The sequence below is a fragment of the Platalea leucorodia genome (assembly GCF_965183815.1).
Source record: "Platalea leucorodia genome assembly, chromosome: 9".
Taxonomy (NCBI): domain Eukaryota; kingdom Metazoa; phylum Chordata; class Aves; order Pelecaniformes; family Threskiornithidae; genus Platalea; species Platalea leucorodia.
Genome location: NC_138831.1, coordinates 10,092,448 through 10,109,753, shown reverse-complemented (window position 1 = coordinate 10,109,753; position 17,306 = coordinate 10,092,448). Strand labels below are relative to the sequence as shown.

At 44.2% G+C, this 17,306-nt stretch overlaps 1 protein-coding gene across 1 annotated transcript in view; it reads left to right on the top strand.

The window, feature by feature from the left end:
* Positions 1-17,306, top strand: part of FRMD4B (FERM domain containing 4B) — a gene marked incomplete at its 5' end in the record, with an annotated part of 84,396 nt that overhangs the window by 42,113 nt on the left and 24,977 nt on the right. The window contains 4 exons of the mRNA XM_082321242.1: positions 13,409-13,492; positions 14,698-14,763; positions 15,832-15,889; positions 16,829-16,915. Of these exons, the coding sequence (XP_082177368.1) occupies positions 13,409-13,492; positions 14,698-14,763; positions 15,832-15,889; positions 16,829-16,915 (295 nt within the window). The remainder of the gene's footprint in view (positions 1-13,408; positions 13,493-14,697; positions 14,764-15,831; positions 15,890-16,828; positions 16,916-17,306) is intronic.

Below are 17,306 nucleotides of genomic sequence, written 5' to 3'. Positions count from 1 at the left end.
TTACTGGGGTTTAGCTGTCTAAAGCTGCATCATCAGACTGGGCTTGCCCTTGGAAATCGCTATTTACCGTGTACTGGTTATGATAACTGGCCGCAGGGGGCTGCAGGGAGGAGGTGGGGTCGCAGTTGGACCTGTTAGAGTGAAGGAAAAAAAACTTCAATTAGAAACAGCTCACTAAGCAAATAGAAATTCAGAAGATTGGCTTTGGTCATGTTAATGTTTTACTACTTGTTGAGTTTCTATGTGGGAAGCGATGTGTGTTTATGCTTTAGCTACAACGGCTTTCAAGAACCATACTTTGAAAATGCTCAGTGAAGAGCCGTCTGCTCAAATGCAGGGAGCAAGTCACATCTGCCTGCCAAACCCTGCAGCAGTGGCGTGCTCTGCTCTTCCTTCAGTGCGCAGTTGTCACGTAAGTGCCAGTGCTGCTGCCCAGGACCCCTTCTCCACTGCAGGACATGCTCTGTGAAGTCCATCACAACATCCTTCTCCTTTTTGTTGGCGTGCTCTCATGCCTGCAGGGAGGAAAAGATGTCCTTGTGACTGGGATCCACTAAATGGGCTGGCTGTACAGTTTCTGTTCCTAGCCATGCTGTAGACCTGCTTTGTGACCCACAGTATATTGCTTATAGCTGCAGTGTGCTGCGTTTTTCTCTAGAAAAACCACTCATCTTGCCTGATCTCACAGGGACACCCTAAGACACCCTAAGCTTAACTCGGTTTAGGCACAGATAACCAGAGAACTGCCGTTCACTTGACAAGAAGTAACTTGTTCAGCTGTAGCAACTGGTGGCATGCGCTCTCAATTCTCAAGAAAAGGGGTTAAGGTTAAAAACTACCTTTGTGGCGAAAACCTCCCTTATGTGGTTTGAACTTAACACTGACCCCTTATCGTTTGCTGTAAATAGGTTTCTAAGTATTGCTTCACATGCCCAAGAACTGCATCCATGGTTGTTTTCCATGCCTCCGTGGACACGTTGCAAGGAGCGGCTTGCCCGTGGTTACCTTCAAAAGCATTTAAAGAAAATTGGAGGGAAGAATACTGTGCTACAAGACTGATTTCCCAAGTGCAGCTCTTCCCCTAACAGTTGCATGAAAATAGCTGCAGCAATTGTTTCCTCTATTACACAAAACATATGTTACGCCTCCGTAGCAAATGAGCACAGCCAGCTGTCCCAGGCCCAGTGAGCGCACCAGAAGTGAAGGAATTTCTCGTATCACAAGTGGTTGTTTGGACCACCACTGATAAAGCATTAGCTTAATTACCAGCATATCTTAACAAAGATACTGCGGGACTGGTCTCCCCTGCCAAACTTGCCCACGATACAAAGAATACGTCCTTGCGGCGTTGCCGTTTGTGCAGTGTCTTGGGTTTGGCGTGTTCGATGTTCACTGTCATTTGGCAGTTCCACTTTGAATTGCTTTCTGGAACGTGGATCTTGCACCATTTATGCATGTGTGAGAACACGCGGGTTAATTTTTTTTTATACAGGATTAGTGCTCAGTCAACGCAGTAAATACAGGAATTGCCTGAAGTCCTGGAGATTAGCTTTCTGGAAGGGAAAGATGGGCCAGTCCAGACAACGCTGGTGATCTCTGCCTGATTGGTTTTTTGCACATCCCATAGGGAGCTTTTCCATGGGGACACGTCCCACAGTGGGGTCACTGCACGGCATTCCCGCTGACTTCAGCTGCGAACAGGCAGATCAGTACCAGGGTCCGAACGCTTCAAACTCCTGTGGCTCTGCGGGAGCCCCTTTCCCAATTCGCTGCTTAAATTCTCAGATAACGTCTTGATGGTAGCGAGCAGCAATCTCCTGAGAAACACCCTCCCTTACCCTGCGCTGAGTGGGTGAGCACATTCTTTTGAAATCTGTTTATTTTCAGTGAGCAAACCTGATGTGTGGGCACTTGGAGAAAGTAAAAAGTTTGGATGCCTCCACCACAAAGGTCGCTCCCCAGGGACTTTGCAGTCTGGTAGCACTGGCAGCGTGAAAGTATCAGGGTCTTTGGGGTTTGGCCCTTGCAGGTGGTTTGCAATGCACCTTGGGGTCCTGGGCTGGGCTGTTAGGACAAGGGTATGCACCTTATTGTTTGGAGAGAGGCTTTATGTAAGATAAACCACCCAAGTTGCACTTTGAGGGGACCCTGGCTTTTAAGACATCTTGATAAAACTTAAGTACGTGCTTCAAAATTGCACACAGCATGTCCGTTGTGTATATACCTGTTTTGGATGGCTCTGGTTTCTCAAAGGCGGTCTAAAATGACTGTGGGCCTCAGGAGGAATGATTAACGAAGATGACAGTGGACCAATATCGGTGTAGCTCACCGCACACCCAGTTCCTTTTCCTGTTTACTGAACTGGTGATCCTAGCCAAGATAATACCCCCTGCGTGTGATGAAGAGCATGTCACAGGGATGCTCGGTGAGCCATTCCTCTCCACCTTACACGGGACAGTGTGAGGGCTGCCACGGGCAGAGCGGTTCCTCCCGAGAGTCCTGCAGCTGTGATGTTCCCAGCAAGTCTGGGGCTCTCTGCCTTCCTGTGCAACAGCTGGGCACGTTTTGCTTGAGAGGAGGGATGTAACGCTTTGCTCGTGTTCACTTTTCACGACTCGTCTATGGCTTCCAGTTGACTGCTTCTCTGTTTAAACTGAATTCCTATCAGTTTTTCTCTAGCTCCTGCAATAAGAACCCAAAGCGAAGTATTAGTCATTAATAGTAGTTTTGAAACTCTGTATTAGTTAACTGCACTCCTCCACTCTCATATTTGCAAGTGAAACAGAAGAAGCTGCAAGCCTGATTTTACAAAATCTTGGCTTTTAAACTCTGTGCAAGGGTTTTAAAAAGAGAATTTGATTCAAGTTGCAGGTTCTGGCGTGGTTCAGTTTTGAGGGGAAAAAAGTCCATATTCTATTTATTTTAGAAATTTTATTTAAATTTTAAAGAAAGCTAATGTTTTGACACGCAAGCAAAATAATAGATCAGTCTGGTAATTATTCATCATGTAAATATGCAACATATAAAGTCTTGCCTCCTTAGAAAAGAAAGGATTTTAGCTGTTTTTAGTTTATAGACTAAGCATCTGCCCTCAAAAATGCTGTGCAATAGTATATAGTATTATTTTTTCTTTGTAGCTTGATAAAAGAGACAGTTTATAACTGAGATGTCCCAAATGCTGTCCTTCTAGCATTAGAAAAATGTCTATTAAAATCAGATTAGCTACAAGGACTGTATAAGGAAAGTAACTTTTAAAAGTTTATTTTCTGACTGATAATCTTGGATCATATTTTCCTGAGCAACATTTCTAGGACTGAAACCCAGCCGTGCTCCCTGGAATTTAATTAAATTGCTGGAGGAGGGCTTCCATTTTCTTTAAATAGCTGACGCATTCGATTTTGATTCTGGCCTGTGGGCTGCAAAGATAACTCCCGACTGGTATAACATAACACAGACAAAATAATGAATTCCTGATAGCTGACATGTACGAGGCACCGGGGGTTTATCATTACATGGGTGATAAATGCAGTTTGCAAAAGGAAAAGGTTTGTGTGAAAGATACCCCTGCGAACTGCAGCTATGGAGTAATCGGATCAGAAACTCCCGAATTTACAAACTTTACTGAGGGGAAAAAAAATTAAGTGCTTGGTCTAGGTGCAGAAAACTGATATTAACAATTTGCTCCTAATTAAGAGTGAGTGCTCACTATTAGATTTTTGGGTAGCCTTTGCTTGGGAAGATGACTGTTTCGCCAGACAAATTGGAAAATCTCTTCATAGAAAAGAATGTGGAAATGATAATGTGGGCAGTGCTAGAAAATACTTGCTTGGAAGAAGTTATAATTGTTGATAGCAAGGCACCTGTTCACTGTACACTTACCCCATGATTAAGGTAGCTTCAGAAACAGGACACACCTGAGATTTGTTGGAGGCAGCTTGTCCAGCCTGTTTTTTTGACATCTCCCCAGGTTCATATGACCAAATCTGCAGGTGTGGCCACGGCCAGGACTGAGGTTGGAGCAGAAATGCAAATTTGGACCAAATCTCCCAGTTGTTGCTACTCTCCTCTCTGGTTTGCATCCTGAAGAGGTCTCAGAGGGCTCAAGGTGGATCCATGTGGCATGAATGGAGCCCACCTCATGGGTGCCAGCCACTAATGGGTGCTCAGGCTATGGGGCCAGGCTAGAGCTGGCCTAAAGAAAGCACTGAAATGGGTACAGCATGGGTGTTAGGTCTCCAGCAGAAACCCGTTTGCTCCACAGACCTGCTCCTCTCAGGCTGCCCTGTTGGGGAAGGAGAACTGTTATGAACCGTTCACTGGAAGCTCTTTTCTAGGGCCATTGGGATTGGGGATGGGTTACAAGGGGATATTCATGCTGGTCTCATGCGGAGGCCAAAGACCTGAGAATAGTCTGGATGCCTTTTTCAGCCCCTGAGGATCCTTCCACGTGTATCAGTGGGTGATACCAAAGAGGTGGTGGGTCACCATAGGATTCACTCTCAGGGCATCCACCTGGTGCCTGTCATAGGCAGCACTGTGGTTTAGTTTTTGATTTTCTTTTCCATGCAAGTGCACTCTCTAAATGTCCATGCACTGATAGTTACAGAGGCTTTCTCTAGCGTGACCCACTGCTCCCCACGGGCTGTGTCTGCCTCGCTGTAAATCAGTGCTCGGCACTGGCACTGCAGTTGTGCTTCTTGTGTTCCACGGCTGCTTGTTTGCCAAGTGACTCATTGTGTGTTTTGCCTTTCAGCTGCGACTCTGCACACTTTTTCTTTAAATACCTTGCTAGGCACTTGCTCGTGAACCATTAACTCTGTCTCAAACCCAGCTGTGTGCTTTCCTGAGCTCGCTCTTTTGCAATAAAGAACTAATTTGAAACAAGATGAGCAAAGCTTTATTAACTTGGAGCCTGTATTTCACTTTATTTGGGAACATCTAATGAACCAAGGTAGTAAATAAGGAAGTTTAAGGAAAGTCATGTTTGATATATAATTTGATGCAATTATAATGATTCCCCTACTTGACAGGTATCAGATACCCACTTTCCCAAAGAGCTCTCTCCTTAACTGAATTTCATACCCTCTTCTTGAAGAAAGCTAGTTGAAAACTGCAGTAATTTTTCTCTAGCAGTGTGCAAGTCTTGCTTTTCTTCATGAGTCACTGCAGTTCGTTTCTGGCGTTATACAGCCCAGTGTACCATGAGGAACGGGTAGCTGAGGGAAGGCAGCCCGCAGAGGGGAGCCAGGCAGGGAGCCCCCAAACTCCATCTCCCTGAGCACTTAGGCAGCAGTTCTGAGTTGAAAATGTTGTTCTCTCCTGGTGTTTCATTTTTCAATAAAAAGTGGAAATTCAATGTGTAAACCAGGTGCAATTACAAAAAAAAAGTAGTTAACACCCCAGTTTTCTGCTAGAGTTTTAAGAGCAAGAGGTTTTTTCCTACAAGTGCTACTTGTAAATTCAGACAGTTCAGGGCAGACCAAAGCGTACATAGTCTCTGCAATGATGTAATTTTAATGTTTTTTTACAATTTTCTATTTTAAAGCAGTTCTGTAGGGGCTCTCAAGGAATTCATATAGTATGCTTATTATGTAGCAGATGAATTAGGCGAAATTAGGTGGAAGCACTGTGGGGGAAATGAGCAAAAAGGATTAGATGAAGAGGGGAAAAAAAAAGGATGTTTTCAGTAATTTAATCTGATCTCATGGGATTTACTACTTGTATAGAGCAGTGTAACTTTTAATATTTACACATAATTATGGCAGTTTGGTAAGGAAACACGCATTTTCAGATTTCATATGCATGATGTTCGTACAGTTTCCTGAGGGGCAGCAAAAGGGCTGTTGTGTTTTGTCCTCTTTAACTGTCCCTCTACAGTCCTTTCTTTTCTTTGCTTTTTTTCTTTTCCTTTAAGGCACTTTTAACTCAGAGAGGCAGTGCTACAGTGGGTACAACCCAGCCACCTGGGGAGGGCTTTTGTGTGTGCTCTTGCATCCAAAGCAGATGAGAGACAAGGCAAACATGGTGCCAGAAAATTCGTCATCCCCCAAGCTGTCTCCCATGCAGGGGACAAGTCGGAGACATGTTGCTGTCATAGCTGTTAGGCTTGGAGTAGCATCGTGGCATCCACAACCTTAGGTAAAAGATGCTCTCCTCCTTATCCCTGGAAATTCTCTCAAGTACAGGTTCAGCATTAAAACACATTGCCTTTTCCTGTTGTAAAATTAAATTTCATGGCTTTTGCATTACAATGTATTCACCTCCCTTCTGTTGAATGTCTGGAAAACTTTGTCAGGTCTACAGAGACTTTCTCCAGTCTTGCACCATCAGCTGCAAGCAGGAGTTTGGGCTCTGGTCTGACTCTGAACAACATCCTCACTTTAAAAGCAAAAATAAATCTCTCTTGCTTTTCCTTCCCGTGGTGGTTGGGATCTATCACGTGGGGTGTATTTTGTGCTTTGAGGAAATGGAATGACAGCTTTTCAGCCTCAGCTTTTTTGCTTTTGCAGATTTGTCAGGTCTTTATCGTTATTTGGATACTTTATTTTTCTTGTGGTTCCATGTATCTTTGTATCAGCATGCAGGGCTGTGATAACAAGCTTTAAACTTTGCTGCTGTACTCAGACATGCTAAAAACCCGCAACTAATATGGCTAAGCTGACTTTTGTGCGAGCAGGAAGAAAGCGTGAATGTTAGAAATAACAGTCTGTTGTTGCGAGGAAGGGTTTGGGATCCTTCAAGCATTGTATCAACTGTGAATAGTCATCTTTTGCTCTGCAGTAAATCCCCAGGTAAAGCAGAGCCGTTCTGCTTCCCGTCTGGTCTGACAGAGAAGCACTGCTAATGCGTGCTGTCGGTATGGCTGAGCAGCTTTGTACCAGATCCGTGGGACTGGGAGCCATCACCAATGGTAGGTGTGTTGTTCAAGGACCAGAGGGTTTTATCTTGAGAATATTCATATCTCACATCAAGAGCTGTAAAAGAAGGCCTGAGAATTTAGGACAGGTTCAGGTCGCAGATTTTCTCTAGCTATGGAGAACTGCTTCCTTGGCACCCCATTCCTTGTCTGCAAAGTAGAAATATGAATCGTGCCTCATCTGCCAGGGTGGCTCTGGGAGCAGCTCATGTTCTCATTCCTCTGGTCCCCATGCCCTCAGAGAGGTGCATGCATATAGCTGATCTGAGAAATGTTGGTTTTTTCCCTTGGTGCTCTTGGTCCGTCTTCCAAAAGTCAGTGAGTAGGGTCACTAAACCCCTGTAAGATCAGTAGGTACTGCTGCCACTCTTTCTGAGAGTCAGGCAGGGCTCGGGAAGCAGAGAAATTAGCCTAAAGGAGCAGGCTGGAGCTGGAGGTCAGGCCCAGGGGTCTAAGGCTGTGGTCCAGCCTGTGCGAAGTGTGGGGAAGGGTTACCCAGCCCCAGCCGTGCTTTGTGTTTGGTGCAGGTCCCTCTTGAGTTGCACAGTGTGGGAATCCACAGCATGGCCACAGCAGAGATGTATGACAAGCCTGGTGTTGAAAAAGCTATCTGCACTGCTTATCACGTTCCTTTTCGCGTACGGGGTTTGGAAGGCTCTTAGAAATGCTCCTTGAAATACCTTTCTGAGCAGGCGGTTCCTATCTGGTATTCAAGTGGCAGACTTTGGAGCCCTGCCTCGGGCAAAGCTCCCTGCTGGTTGGGGGGCTTAAGGTTCGGCTCTGGCTGTCCTATGCCAATGGGAACCCCTTGTTCATGGCCTTTCCAGATCCTGGTCTTCCTTCAATAGAAAAATAACTTTCTTGAGTGTGCCAGCAGACCATAAACTGAAAGGTTGGGAAATGATGGGAAACGTCTGGCATTTGTCACAAAAGAGGATTTGTCAGAGAGCACATTTCAAAATCCTGCTGCCAAGATCCTGCTGCTCTGACATACTCGAAAGCTGCTTAATCCATCGGCTCTTCTCATACCTCCCCTGCTCTGTCTTTCTTCCCCCCCTTTTTTTCTCTTGCACTTTTCACCCCGCTCGTTTCTTTTCCCCTCTGTTGCCTTGCTGCTTCCTCCTCACACCTTTTTTCTTGTGGTACCTTGAAAGGCAGACCAACCTCCGCCGGAGCGCGAGGTTGCCACGCTCTGCCCTGCCATTTAGTTTAAAACAAAACAAAAGCCTACAGAAAAGGCACCTGTTGCTGAAGCAGGCCAGCTGCAGTGTGATGGTCTGTGTTGCTCTCATCTGTGAACGTATGGAATGGAGCACCCTCAAGACCTTGGTGATGCCACCCTAAGTCTGGTCACTTTAGAAAGTCACTTTAGGACCGGGCTGGGGTGTGGAGCAACATGGGATGTTCTTGTACTGTTATAACATTGCTTGTAATCGTATAGCACAGGAATTCAGTGGTTCTCAAGAAATAGGACCATTACTAACATCATCTGACTAAGCTGACCAGCCCTCTGAAAACTTAGATTGTCAAGCTTTCAAGTATCTAGACTAATTTTGTGCTCTTTCTATGTATTTATTTTGCTAGCTCTAAATATCTTGAAAAGAATATGAAGAAAAATCCTCATGGAAAGTTTTTGAAGCATATTCACAATGCAGGGTAATATTGTATCATCTTTTAGCTATGAAGCTCCATGTTTCCCCGTATCTCACATACGATTCTCAGAAGTGTCCGCTGATTTTTAGGTGTCCAGGAAATAACTTTCAGGTTAACTTGAGAGGTTGGTTGATATTTTCTAAAAACAAGGCCACTCTAAATTCTACCTGTGGTGTGCCTAAAATTCATTTCAAGAATTAACCGAATATAAAATAATGATATTCAGAAAGACCCAGGAATTGACTTATTCTAATGATTGCATAGCAGCACAAGAGTAAGTATTTATGTGAGGTCAAGAGGCTTTGAGAATAGAGGAAAATCACTACACAATGCACTTTCCCCAGTGCTAAATTCCTACCTTGTAAAGTGTTATCCAACACTGTTCAGCAGAGGCAGGCACACCTGCCATCACTTTAGTCGGTTAAAAGTGGTCTGAAGTCCTATGCTTATCAGGTTGTTAATATTTACAAAGGTGATGTGGGCTGATAAGCTTTTATGTTGTAGTCCAATATATTGCTTTTGCTGCTCTGGGTGTGTCTGTTGCTCTGCACGTTTTATGCTAATCTCATTAACCACATCTTATTACATCTAAGCTCTTACCTGCGTTAGCAACAGGCATAAGCTGTTTTTGACAGTGGGCGCAGGGAAGAGCCTGGGCAGCCATTGACAAATGGTCCCAATTAGCACAGTTCTGTAAATTTTTGCCTAGCAGGGAGCGTTGTATCACTTGATTACAAGCTGTGAAGATGCACTTTCTGGGAGCATAAATATGTAAGTCTTTTTTTGAATTTTCAGTAATGTGCTTTAGGCAGTGTGTGCCATGACAGTCTGGCTTGGTTCCTTCCCAGATTTCTGGTGGGGTTTTAGCAAGATGCCTAAAACTTCACTGTAACGTCAATGGGTTGTAGGAAGCATGTGGGATTGGTTCTGGTTCAGTGCTAGAGATAGTAGTTTGAATGTGGAAACTTCTATTCATAGTATGGTACATGGTTAAATATTGCTATTGGTTATTTTAGAGACAAGCTGCCCTTCCATCTCCATAGAGCTGGCACTGATGAGCAGGGTGTGCTGCTGGGGACGTCATCTTGCCCAACGTTTGTTCGTATTGGGACAGAAAATTAAACATGGACAGTACCAAGAATGCAAGCTGGGGTTTGGCATGAGGAGAGTCTGATGTAGATTTTCATTTACATTGCCCAGATCAAGTCAAGTTCTGCTTGATATCTGCCAGAGAGAAAACTCCCATTTAGAGGGTGGAACAGGAAGGAAAGGGTCCGTCTGCTGGTTTTCTTTAATTCTTCTCCATAGTGGAAAAATACTTGAGATGAGAGTTTCCTATATTTTCCTCCTGGGGAATAAACAAACCTTTTGCCAAAAAATGTTCGGTCCTGTTGACTCTGGGCCGTTTATGTATTGAAATTATGCCAAGAACCACCAGTCAAGAAGCCCCCTCTGTAGCAGAGGTTAGATTAAATGCAAATGGGCCTCTCCGTCCCAACAGCCCAGTCCTCCTTCTGCCCTGATGAGAACCGACCATGGACATGCCAGATACAACACTGGTGTGTTTGGCTGGTAGATAGTGTAGGCGGTTGGACATCTGGAGCCGGGGCTGTCTGCCCTGTGATTTCTGTATCGCCTTGTGATCGTTGTGAAACCAAACAGGAACAGGTAATAATTCAAACCGTCGCTCCTGCTATCTGGAGTTGTCACCTCTGGGGAACGGCTGGGTCTCGGAGGGCTTGGGAAAGTGATCCTGAAGGTCAAGGGGAGATGTGCTTGGGCTCCTCGGTGCAGATGAAGTGATAATGAACTCTCTGGAAGGAGGGGGAGGACCATTTGAGGCTTTTATTATCCCTGAAGCCATGAATCATCCCCAATGCTAATCCTTGGGCATGCAGTCAGCAGATCTGGGCTGCCGTGTGCCAGCCTGCGCTGTCTGAAGGCATCCAGCAGGCAGGGAGCTGTGCCCTGTTTCTTCCAGGTCTTTTACATTTTTCTAGGATTGTTTCATGCTTTATCTTACAATCATGCAGGAAAAAATAAAATCCTCACGTGGCTTCTCGGAGACTCTCAGGCCTTGTAAGTCCATTTTGATGGGCTCCCTCCAGCTGCAGATGGATGGGACGGTGTGTCTGAACCTCAGGGTATGAGGTTGGATCCCTTCAGGAAGGCAAGTCCCAAGGGCCAACTTTGCCTCGTAAAAGAAGTGTATTCTCTGCTATTGGAAGAAGTTGGATGGGTTTGTAGGTTGGCAGAAGAGCAGAGAAGGTCCAGCTCTGCTGTAAGCTGTCACAGCTCCATGGATTCTGCCTGCTAATGAACTGCACCAGGGCCTGTGGTTCTGGGTCAGTGCTGGAGGGACATGCCCTGCATCATGGCACAGATGTGACTGGAGCCCTTTGGTCACTACATGTCCCAGCTCAGAGCCCACAAACCTTGTTGGGGAGAGGGGTGTGCTGGCTGGCTGGTGCTTGGTTTAAAATCAGTGGTAGACATTTCCATATTGATGAGCTGCTACTCATCACTCAAGCTTAACTAGTGCCCTCGTTTTGGCATTTGATAGGGATAAAGTAGCTACTCAAATGGGTTCAGAGCCGAGGGGCCCAAAAACCAAACAGGAAGGTGAGTAGCCCTGCTGGAGGCCATGAGTTGTGCAAAAGGTGGCATTTCAGAGCATGGTAGGACGCAGCTGCCAGGATTCGTGGCATTTCTGCAGAGTCTGTAATAGTTGGCAAAAGAGGGCTTGGGACCTGTCCACCCGGCTGTGGTGGTGACAGCTGGGGGTCACCTGTCCCCCCTGCCCGGCTGCCTCTGCTGGAGCTCATCTCTTGCTTGCCAGCATCGGCCTCGTCAGTGCTTCAGCCCTCGTGTCAGCGTTTTGTTGTTCACAAGGTTTCTAAATAGGGGTTTAGAGAGCAACCATTAAACCCTCTGATTATGAATATTGTAGGTTGAGAATCTATATTTAGAGGAACAGCCCTTTTGTTTGGTAAAAATGAGCTATTTTGTTATTGCTTCCTTCCAAAGCCTCTCCTCCTTCACTGTATTTCCCTGCCAAACCTGACTGCTGCGACAGCCATTGCAGTTATGAGTCAGGCGTAAAAATAGGAGGAAATTTTTATTTTAATAATCAATTATCTTATGATTGAAGTCAAAAGGGACCTCAGGAGGTCGTTTGGCCAAACCTCCTGCTCCAAGAGGAGATGTGAAATCAGGCCAGGTTGCTCACAGCTTGGTTTTCTGGTTTGGGGTTTCTTTATTTTTCGCTGTGGTTTCTGAGGCCTCAGGAGGGTGTGCTCTGTCTGCATTTTCACGTGTCCCTACAAAACCCTGGTAAATCTACCTTCTTGCTGCAAGCTGAGATGTTCTGCAACCTTTTGATCCCATCAAAATGGGCTTTTAAGGGGTGAATAAAACCCCTTCAGCTTTTGTGAGCATTGGCTGTATTTGAGCGTTGGAGGGAGAGATCCTGATTTTCTACCCAGCTGTCCCCATTTGTGGCACTTGGGTGCTGGCCAGCTTGCAAAGAAAAGTGCATATTCCTGGCAGAAGAGCGCCGGCCCGGCAAAGCTCAGCAACAACAGCTCCTTGGCACTAATTGACCTCCTTCTTGGCAACTTCATCAAAGAGGCTGAAGAATAAATAGGCTGTTGAGTGAACTGTTTCCTCGTCCCCAGAGGTGGTCCCTCTTAGTCAGGGTTGAAGCACATTGTCAGGGCTGGGGAAGAAGCTTGCAGAGCGATTAGCCTGTGCTCGCTGAGGAACAAAAAGCTTTAATTTACTGCGCCTTCCATGTGACATCTGCCATGTGAGACGGAAACGTGGTAGGGGTTTGCTGCCTCCTCCGTCTGCAGAGGTTGATCAGCGGTGCCCACGGAGCAGATTTCTGTGCTCTGGTCTACTCTACTGATTTTGAGGGAAGAGGGGGAACGTAGCTCAGATGAAATCTCTGATAGTGGAATCTGATGAAAACAGATGTCGGGAGCAGGAAAGCACCTTCAAGGAAAGCCTGGATGCAGAAGTCAAGGCAGATGCTGATGGACGTGACTGATGCATTCTTTACATAGAAAAGTCATGTTCGTGCTTGTTGGTGCTGCTGCGAAGGCACGCAGAAATCCTGTAGAAATGAGGCGTGCAAGTTTGAGCTGATTAATCAATGGAGCATATAAGGAAAAAATATTAACCATTTTACTGATGCCTGTAAATAGGTCTTAAAATTTTCTGCTGGGCTTTTTTGTGACAAATTGCATTCACATGCTTCAACCCCCTTTATTTTGTTCCAGGCTGGGCCTGGAGTCCAAAATATTTGAACTTTTTGTAGAATGAGCAGTCCAGGAAAACTATTTTCAGTGAAAGTATTTTGAAGTATATGAACTGAAACCCTTTGTTTTGAATCAGATCAGGGTTAAACTCTGGGATTTGAAAAATACCATGCTGCTTCATGAAGTTTATTGTCTAGAGGTAGGATTTTAGCTAAAGATAGAGCAAAAATTAGCACTACAAGCCTTGCTTCTGGGCAGAGGCTTTCCTTCTGCAGCTGTTTCAGGGCTCATTCTGCACTCGGCAAATAGAGTGAGTGTGTGGAAGGTAAATATTGATTCGGTGCTCCCGCCACAGTGGCCCGAGAATCACGTGTCTGTATAATGAGTTACAACATGAGTCTGCATGACACCATATACGTGACTGTCATGTGAGAGGGCCTATAGAGTTACGTTGCTATGACAGTCTGATATGGGGCAATGCACCCTATGGGGCAAATACAGCCCTTTCCTTCTGCTGAAACTAATGATTCCATCTATGATTCACTAGCAGTGACTCTGTGCCTTTTTTTTTTTTTAGTGATGAAAACACTAGAAAAGACTTGAAGACACTGCCTGTATTTCCTACCAAGACACTGCAGGAGCATCCATCACTTGCGTACTGGTGAGCTATTTAATTTAAAATGTAAATCGTTGCTATGAATTGTAATGACAAGATCACTTTTATACAGTTTTGCAAACTCTTTTAAAAGTTTTCTGCCTGTATGATATAGGACTTGGACCTAATTGCTCATGTTCAAGCATTTCCAGTTTTTAGAAGGTTATAAATTATGCAAGATCTGATGCAAATCCCTCATTGAAAGTTTGCTCAAATTAAATTGCTGGATCAGAAACTGCTGGATCAGAGTATGTGGGGACCACGCATTAGAAAGAGCTGAAATCTGAACTCCAGCCAAGCCTGGGTTTGCAAAGAGCACCTTGCTCTTCAGCTGTCACACAGTAGAGCCTCTGTGGTGGGTTGACCTTGGCTGGCTGCTAGATGCCCACCCAGCTGCCCTCCTCAACAGGACAGGGAGCGAAAATAAACTAGAAAAGCTTGAAACAGAAGAGCAGGTCCAATTTTGTGGCTTGAGTCTGCTGTAAAGGAACACAGCATTTGGGATGAATCAACAGTATTGTTTCCTTGGAATTGATGCCTTTGTGCAAGTTTGACTCCCTCATTTGTTTTTGTTTTTTAGGCTTGATGTGTACCTGATGGATTTTCAAGTATACTAGTACTTGCTTATGATTTGGTTTTTTTTTTTCCAGAATGAATACTGCTGGGTTTTTCTTTGCCTTCAGGTGTCTGACACTTAAATGCATATTTTATTTTGCATTCCGCTAAAACAAAATGTTGAAGTACATAACAGGAAAAATGCAAAAAGGTCATTGCTGACAAATCTATATTTCTTCACCTATGAAATGTCAGGGGAAAATACACTGGAAGGAAAACATTTCTGGTTTAACTTCTTCTAACATATGGGGCATTAACCATCCTTTGAAGTTTTGGTCCTTTAGAATGTGAAAATGAATTTATACAATTAGTACCATTATTCTGCAGCAGCATCTGCAGCAGAGCAGGCTGATCCGAAATGATTCGTTAATTAGTCTGGAACGCAGCATGCGATGGCAGAGATCAGCCAGGCAGCTCCACGCTGCTTAATGAAGGGTGGGAAAGAAATCAGTAAGAAACAGAATGTAAACCAGAGCAAGAAACGTACAGAGGGACACTTCTCTGCATGCTGAGCAGGCGTCTGAATTTTGACAGATGCCGTCACACATGAAAAAAGTCACTGAGCCTCTGAATTGGGTTTTGTGCTTGTGTTGCAGTGAGGACAGAGTAATTGAGCATTATACGCAAATTAAAGGTCTGACCAGAGGACAAGCCATTGTTCAGTGAGTATGACACTTGTTAATTTGTGAGGCTGATATTTTTACATTTTTTTAATTCTTTTTTGTTGAGAAGTGGCAATGCAGGCTGTTTTGGTCATTATTGCTTGCAAACTTTACCATTTGTATCTGTCAGATTCTTTTTTATTGAGTTATATTTCAAAGCTAAATTATTTGAAATTTCAGATTTCACAGGCTTCCAGTTAAGGTTGTGTGTCTTTATTCAGATACCTGAAATGTAAGAGAAATTATTTGAACCTTACTTTATCGGAAAACTGTTTTCCATACTGTGTTTGCTATCAATTAGTTTTCACACCAGACTCTTAAGGGCGAGTATTATCTTAGGTCCTGTAAAAAAACCAAATGCATGTTTGTTGAAATGTTGAGAATTTGGCTTTCAAAAGAACAAGGTCTTCCAAGATGCATACAGAGCCCATGGAATTTTATTTTTTTAATTTACCGTTAATATTACTGTACTTCCTATAGGCAAATGCAGTGGGACATGGTACTAACCAAGAAATTTGAGATGATTACCATGGTTGCATGCAGACAACTTGCAGTTTTTCTCACGTAGCTCGGTGCCTGCAACTGTCTCAATAATTCAGGGGCTTCTTTCAATAGGAACACGGGAAGAAATTGTCTGTTCAGTGGTTGTCTGAATTGTCTCATGGAACAGTCGTTACAACTGCATGAACACTTCGATTGGAGGCTGTCCATTGTAACCAAAACACCATAACGGAATAATTATAGACAGGTCTTTACCACCAACATTTCCCAAAAGGCTCACAGGTTCAGTTCAGAATTTTTACTTTCAGTTCTCTGACCTTCTGATAAGAGATTGAATGTTTTGTTATATGAGAGATTTTCCATTCGCTTTAGCTAGGCCAAAATATCACATCTTTCCCCGAGGCAGGATGCTAAGTTTTTTCTGAAAACATGGGGCTTCAATTATTAAGACCTTCAAAATATACAAATGATAAATGACATGTCCTGAATGTATGTGTGAAAAAAAATGTTAATAGATATTATTCCCTCCAGAGAAAATCATCTGATAGGCTATAAATCTGTCTACAGGTACATGAAAGTGGTAGAAGCTTTGCCAACATATGGAGTTCATTACTATGGAGTAAAGGTTAGTAAATGCCCATAGATAATGTGATTGCTTAGCTTATTACGTATGATTACATTCCTATAGGAGTAGTTTGATTCAGTGCTCTTCTATCAGAATTAAGCCCCCCATTTTTCAACCTCTATAATTTTCCTTCCTTCAATATTCTTTAAAAATTGTTTCCAGAGAGCAGCAAAGCATTATGTGCTACAGAAGACGGAAAGGAATCTTTGTAAAACCTTCTGTAATCCTATCAGGAGCTAAATTCATATCAGCTTAATTAAACTGGAGATCACTTCTAGATCTGAAGCAGTTAATAGTTTCCCCAGAGACATTGCTAATCAAGGTCAGAAAAAAACCCACAATGTAGAAGAGACTACTTCTAAGTGGCAGGTGATTAGTGGGTGCATACTTGGAGTGGGGAGATTCTGAGAAACATTTTTGGAGAGTGATGGAAATACACCATTTATTCCTGTTTGTAGAGCAGAGCCTGGGCCAAAGTGTTTTGTGCAGAAGAGTTCAGCAGAGATGATGTCTCCTTACTTTTGAGTCATGGCCATGACTGTGGTACCTGCGAAGCTGATGTTTTGTGCTGTTCTCTTCTCCTGCGGCTGTCCATGCCTGAATTCAGTGGATGCAGTCACTGGCCACTATTTTTTTCTGTCCCATAGCCTTCCTCCCCTCACAGCCACTCCTGCAACAAGAGACACCCCGTTGTTTCAGCAGCACTGTCACTTTTTTGTCCACTTTGCACAACCACCATGTAGTTTCTTGTCTCTGCCTGAGAAGGCAAGGGAGAAAGTTTTGACATTCACCCCAGCAATCCACTTCACATCAATTTGTTTGCGAAAAATGTCCTTGTTCCGTACCTACTTGTACTTGTCACAGAATGAAATGGGCTGTAATCTTGGAATTGCTTAATTCTTAAGTAGCTGTTGGTTCATGTAGACGTCCATTTTTCAGGATAAACAAGGAATCCCGTGGTGGCTTGGAATAAGTTACAAAGGAATAGGCCAGTACGACTTACAAGACAAAGTTAAGCCCAGAAAAGTAAGTTTTTTGCATTTGATTTTTTTCGGGGGGAGGCAGGTGGTGGTGCATGTCAGAATATGCTTTTTCAAGCTGTTGCTTGTTAGACTAGTGAGCAAAAGACAACGGGCTGGAGGGAGGAGGAGAATTCTGCTGGCACGGAGGCAGTAAAACTCTCCCTCTCACATAGTGGAAACTCCCTTTGGGAGCTTTGGCTTGTGTGTCGTCTTGAGTTTGGTGGTCTCAGGACAGTCTGGACAGGAATTTTGGCAGCCTGCAGGGATAACTGCAGAAGTATGAAGCAACTGGGTTTCTGCAAGTCCTGAACTAAAGGCCTTGTACCTAAGCAGTGTTTTCACTTGGCTTTCGTAGGTGTTTTTCGCGTGTGAAGTGGTAAAAGGCTCCACTGATA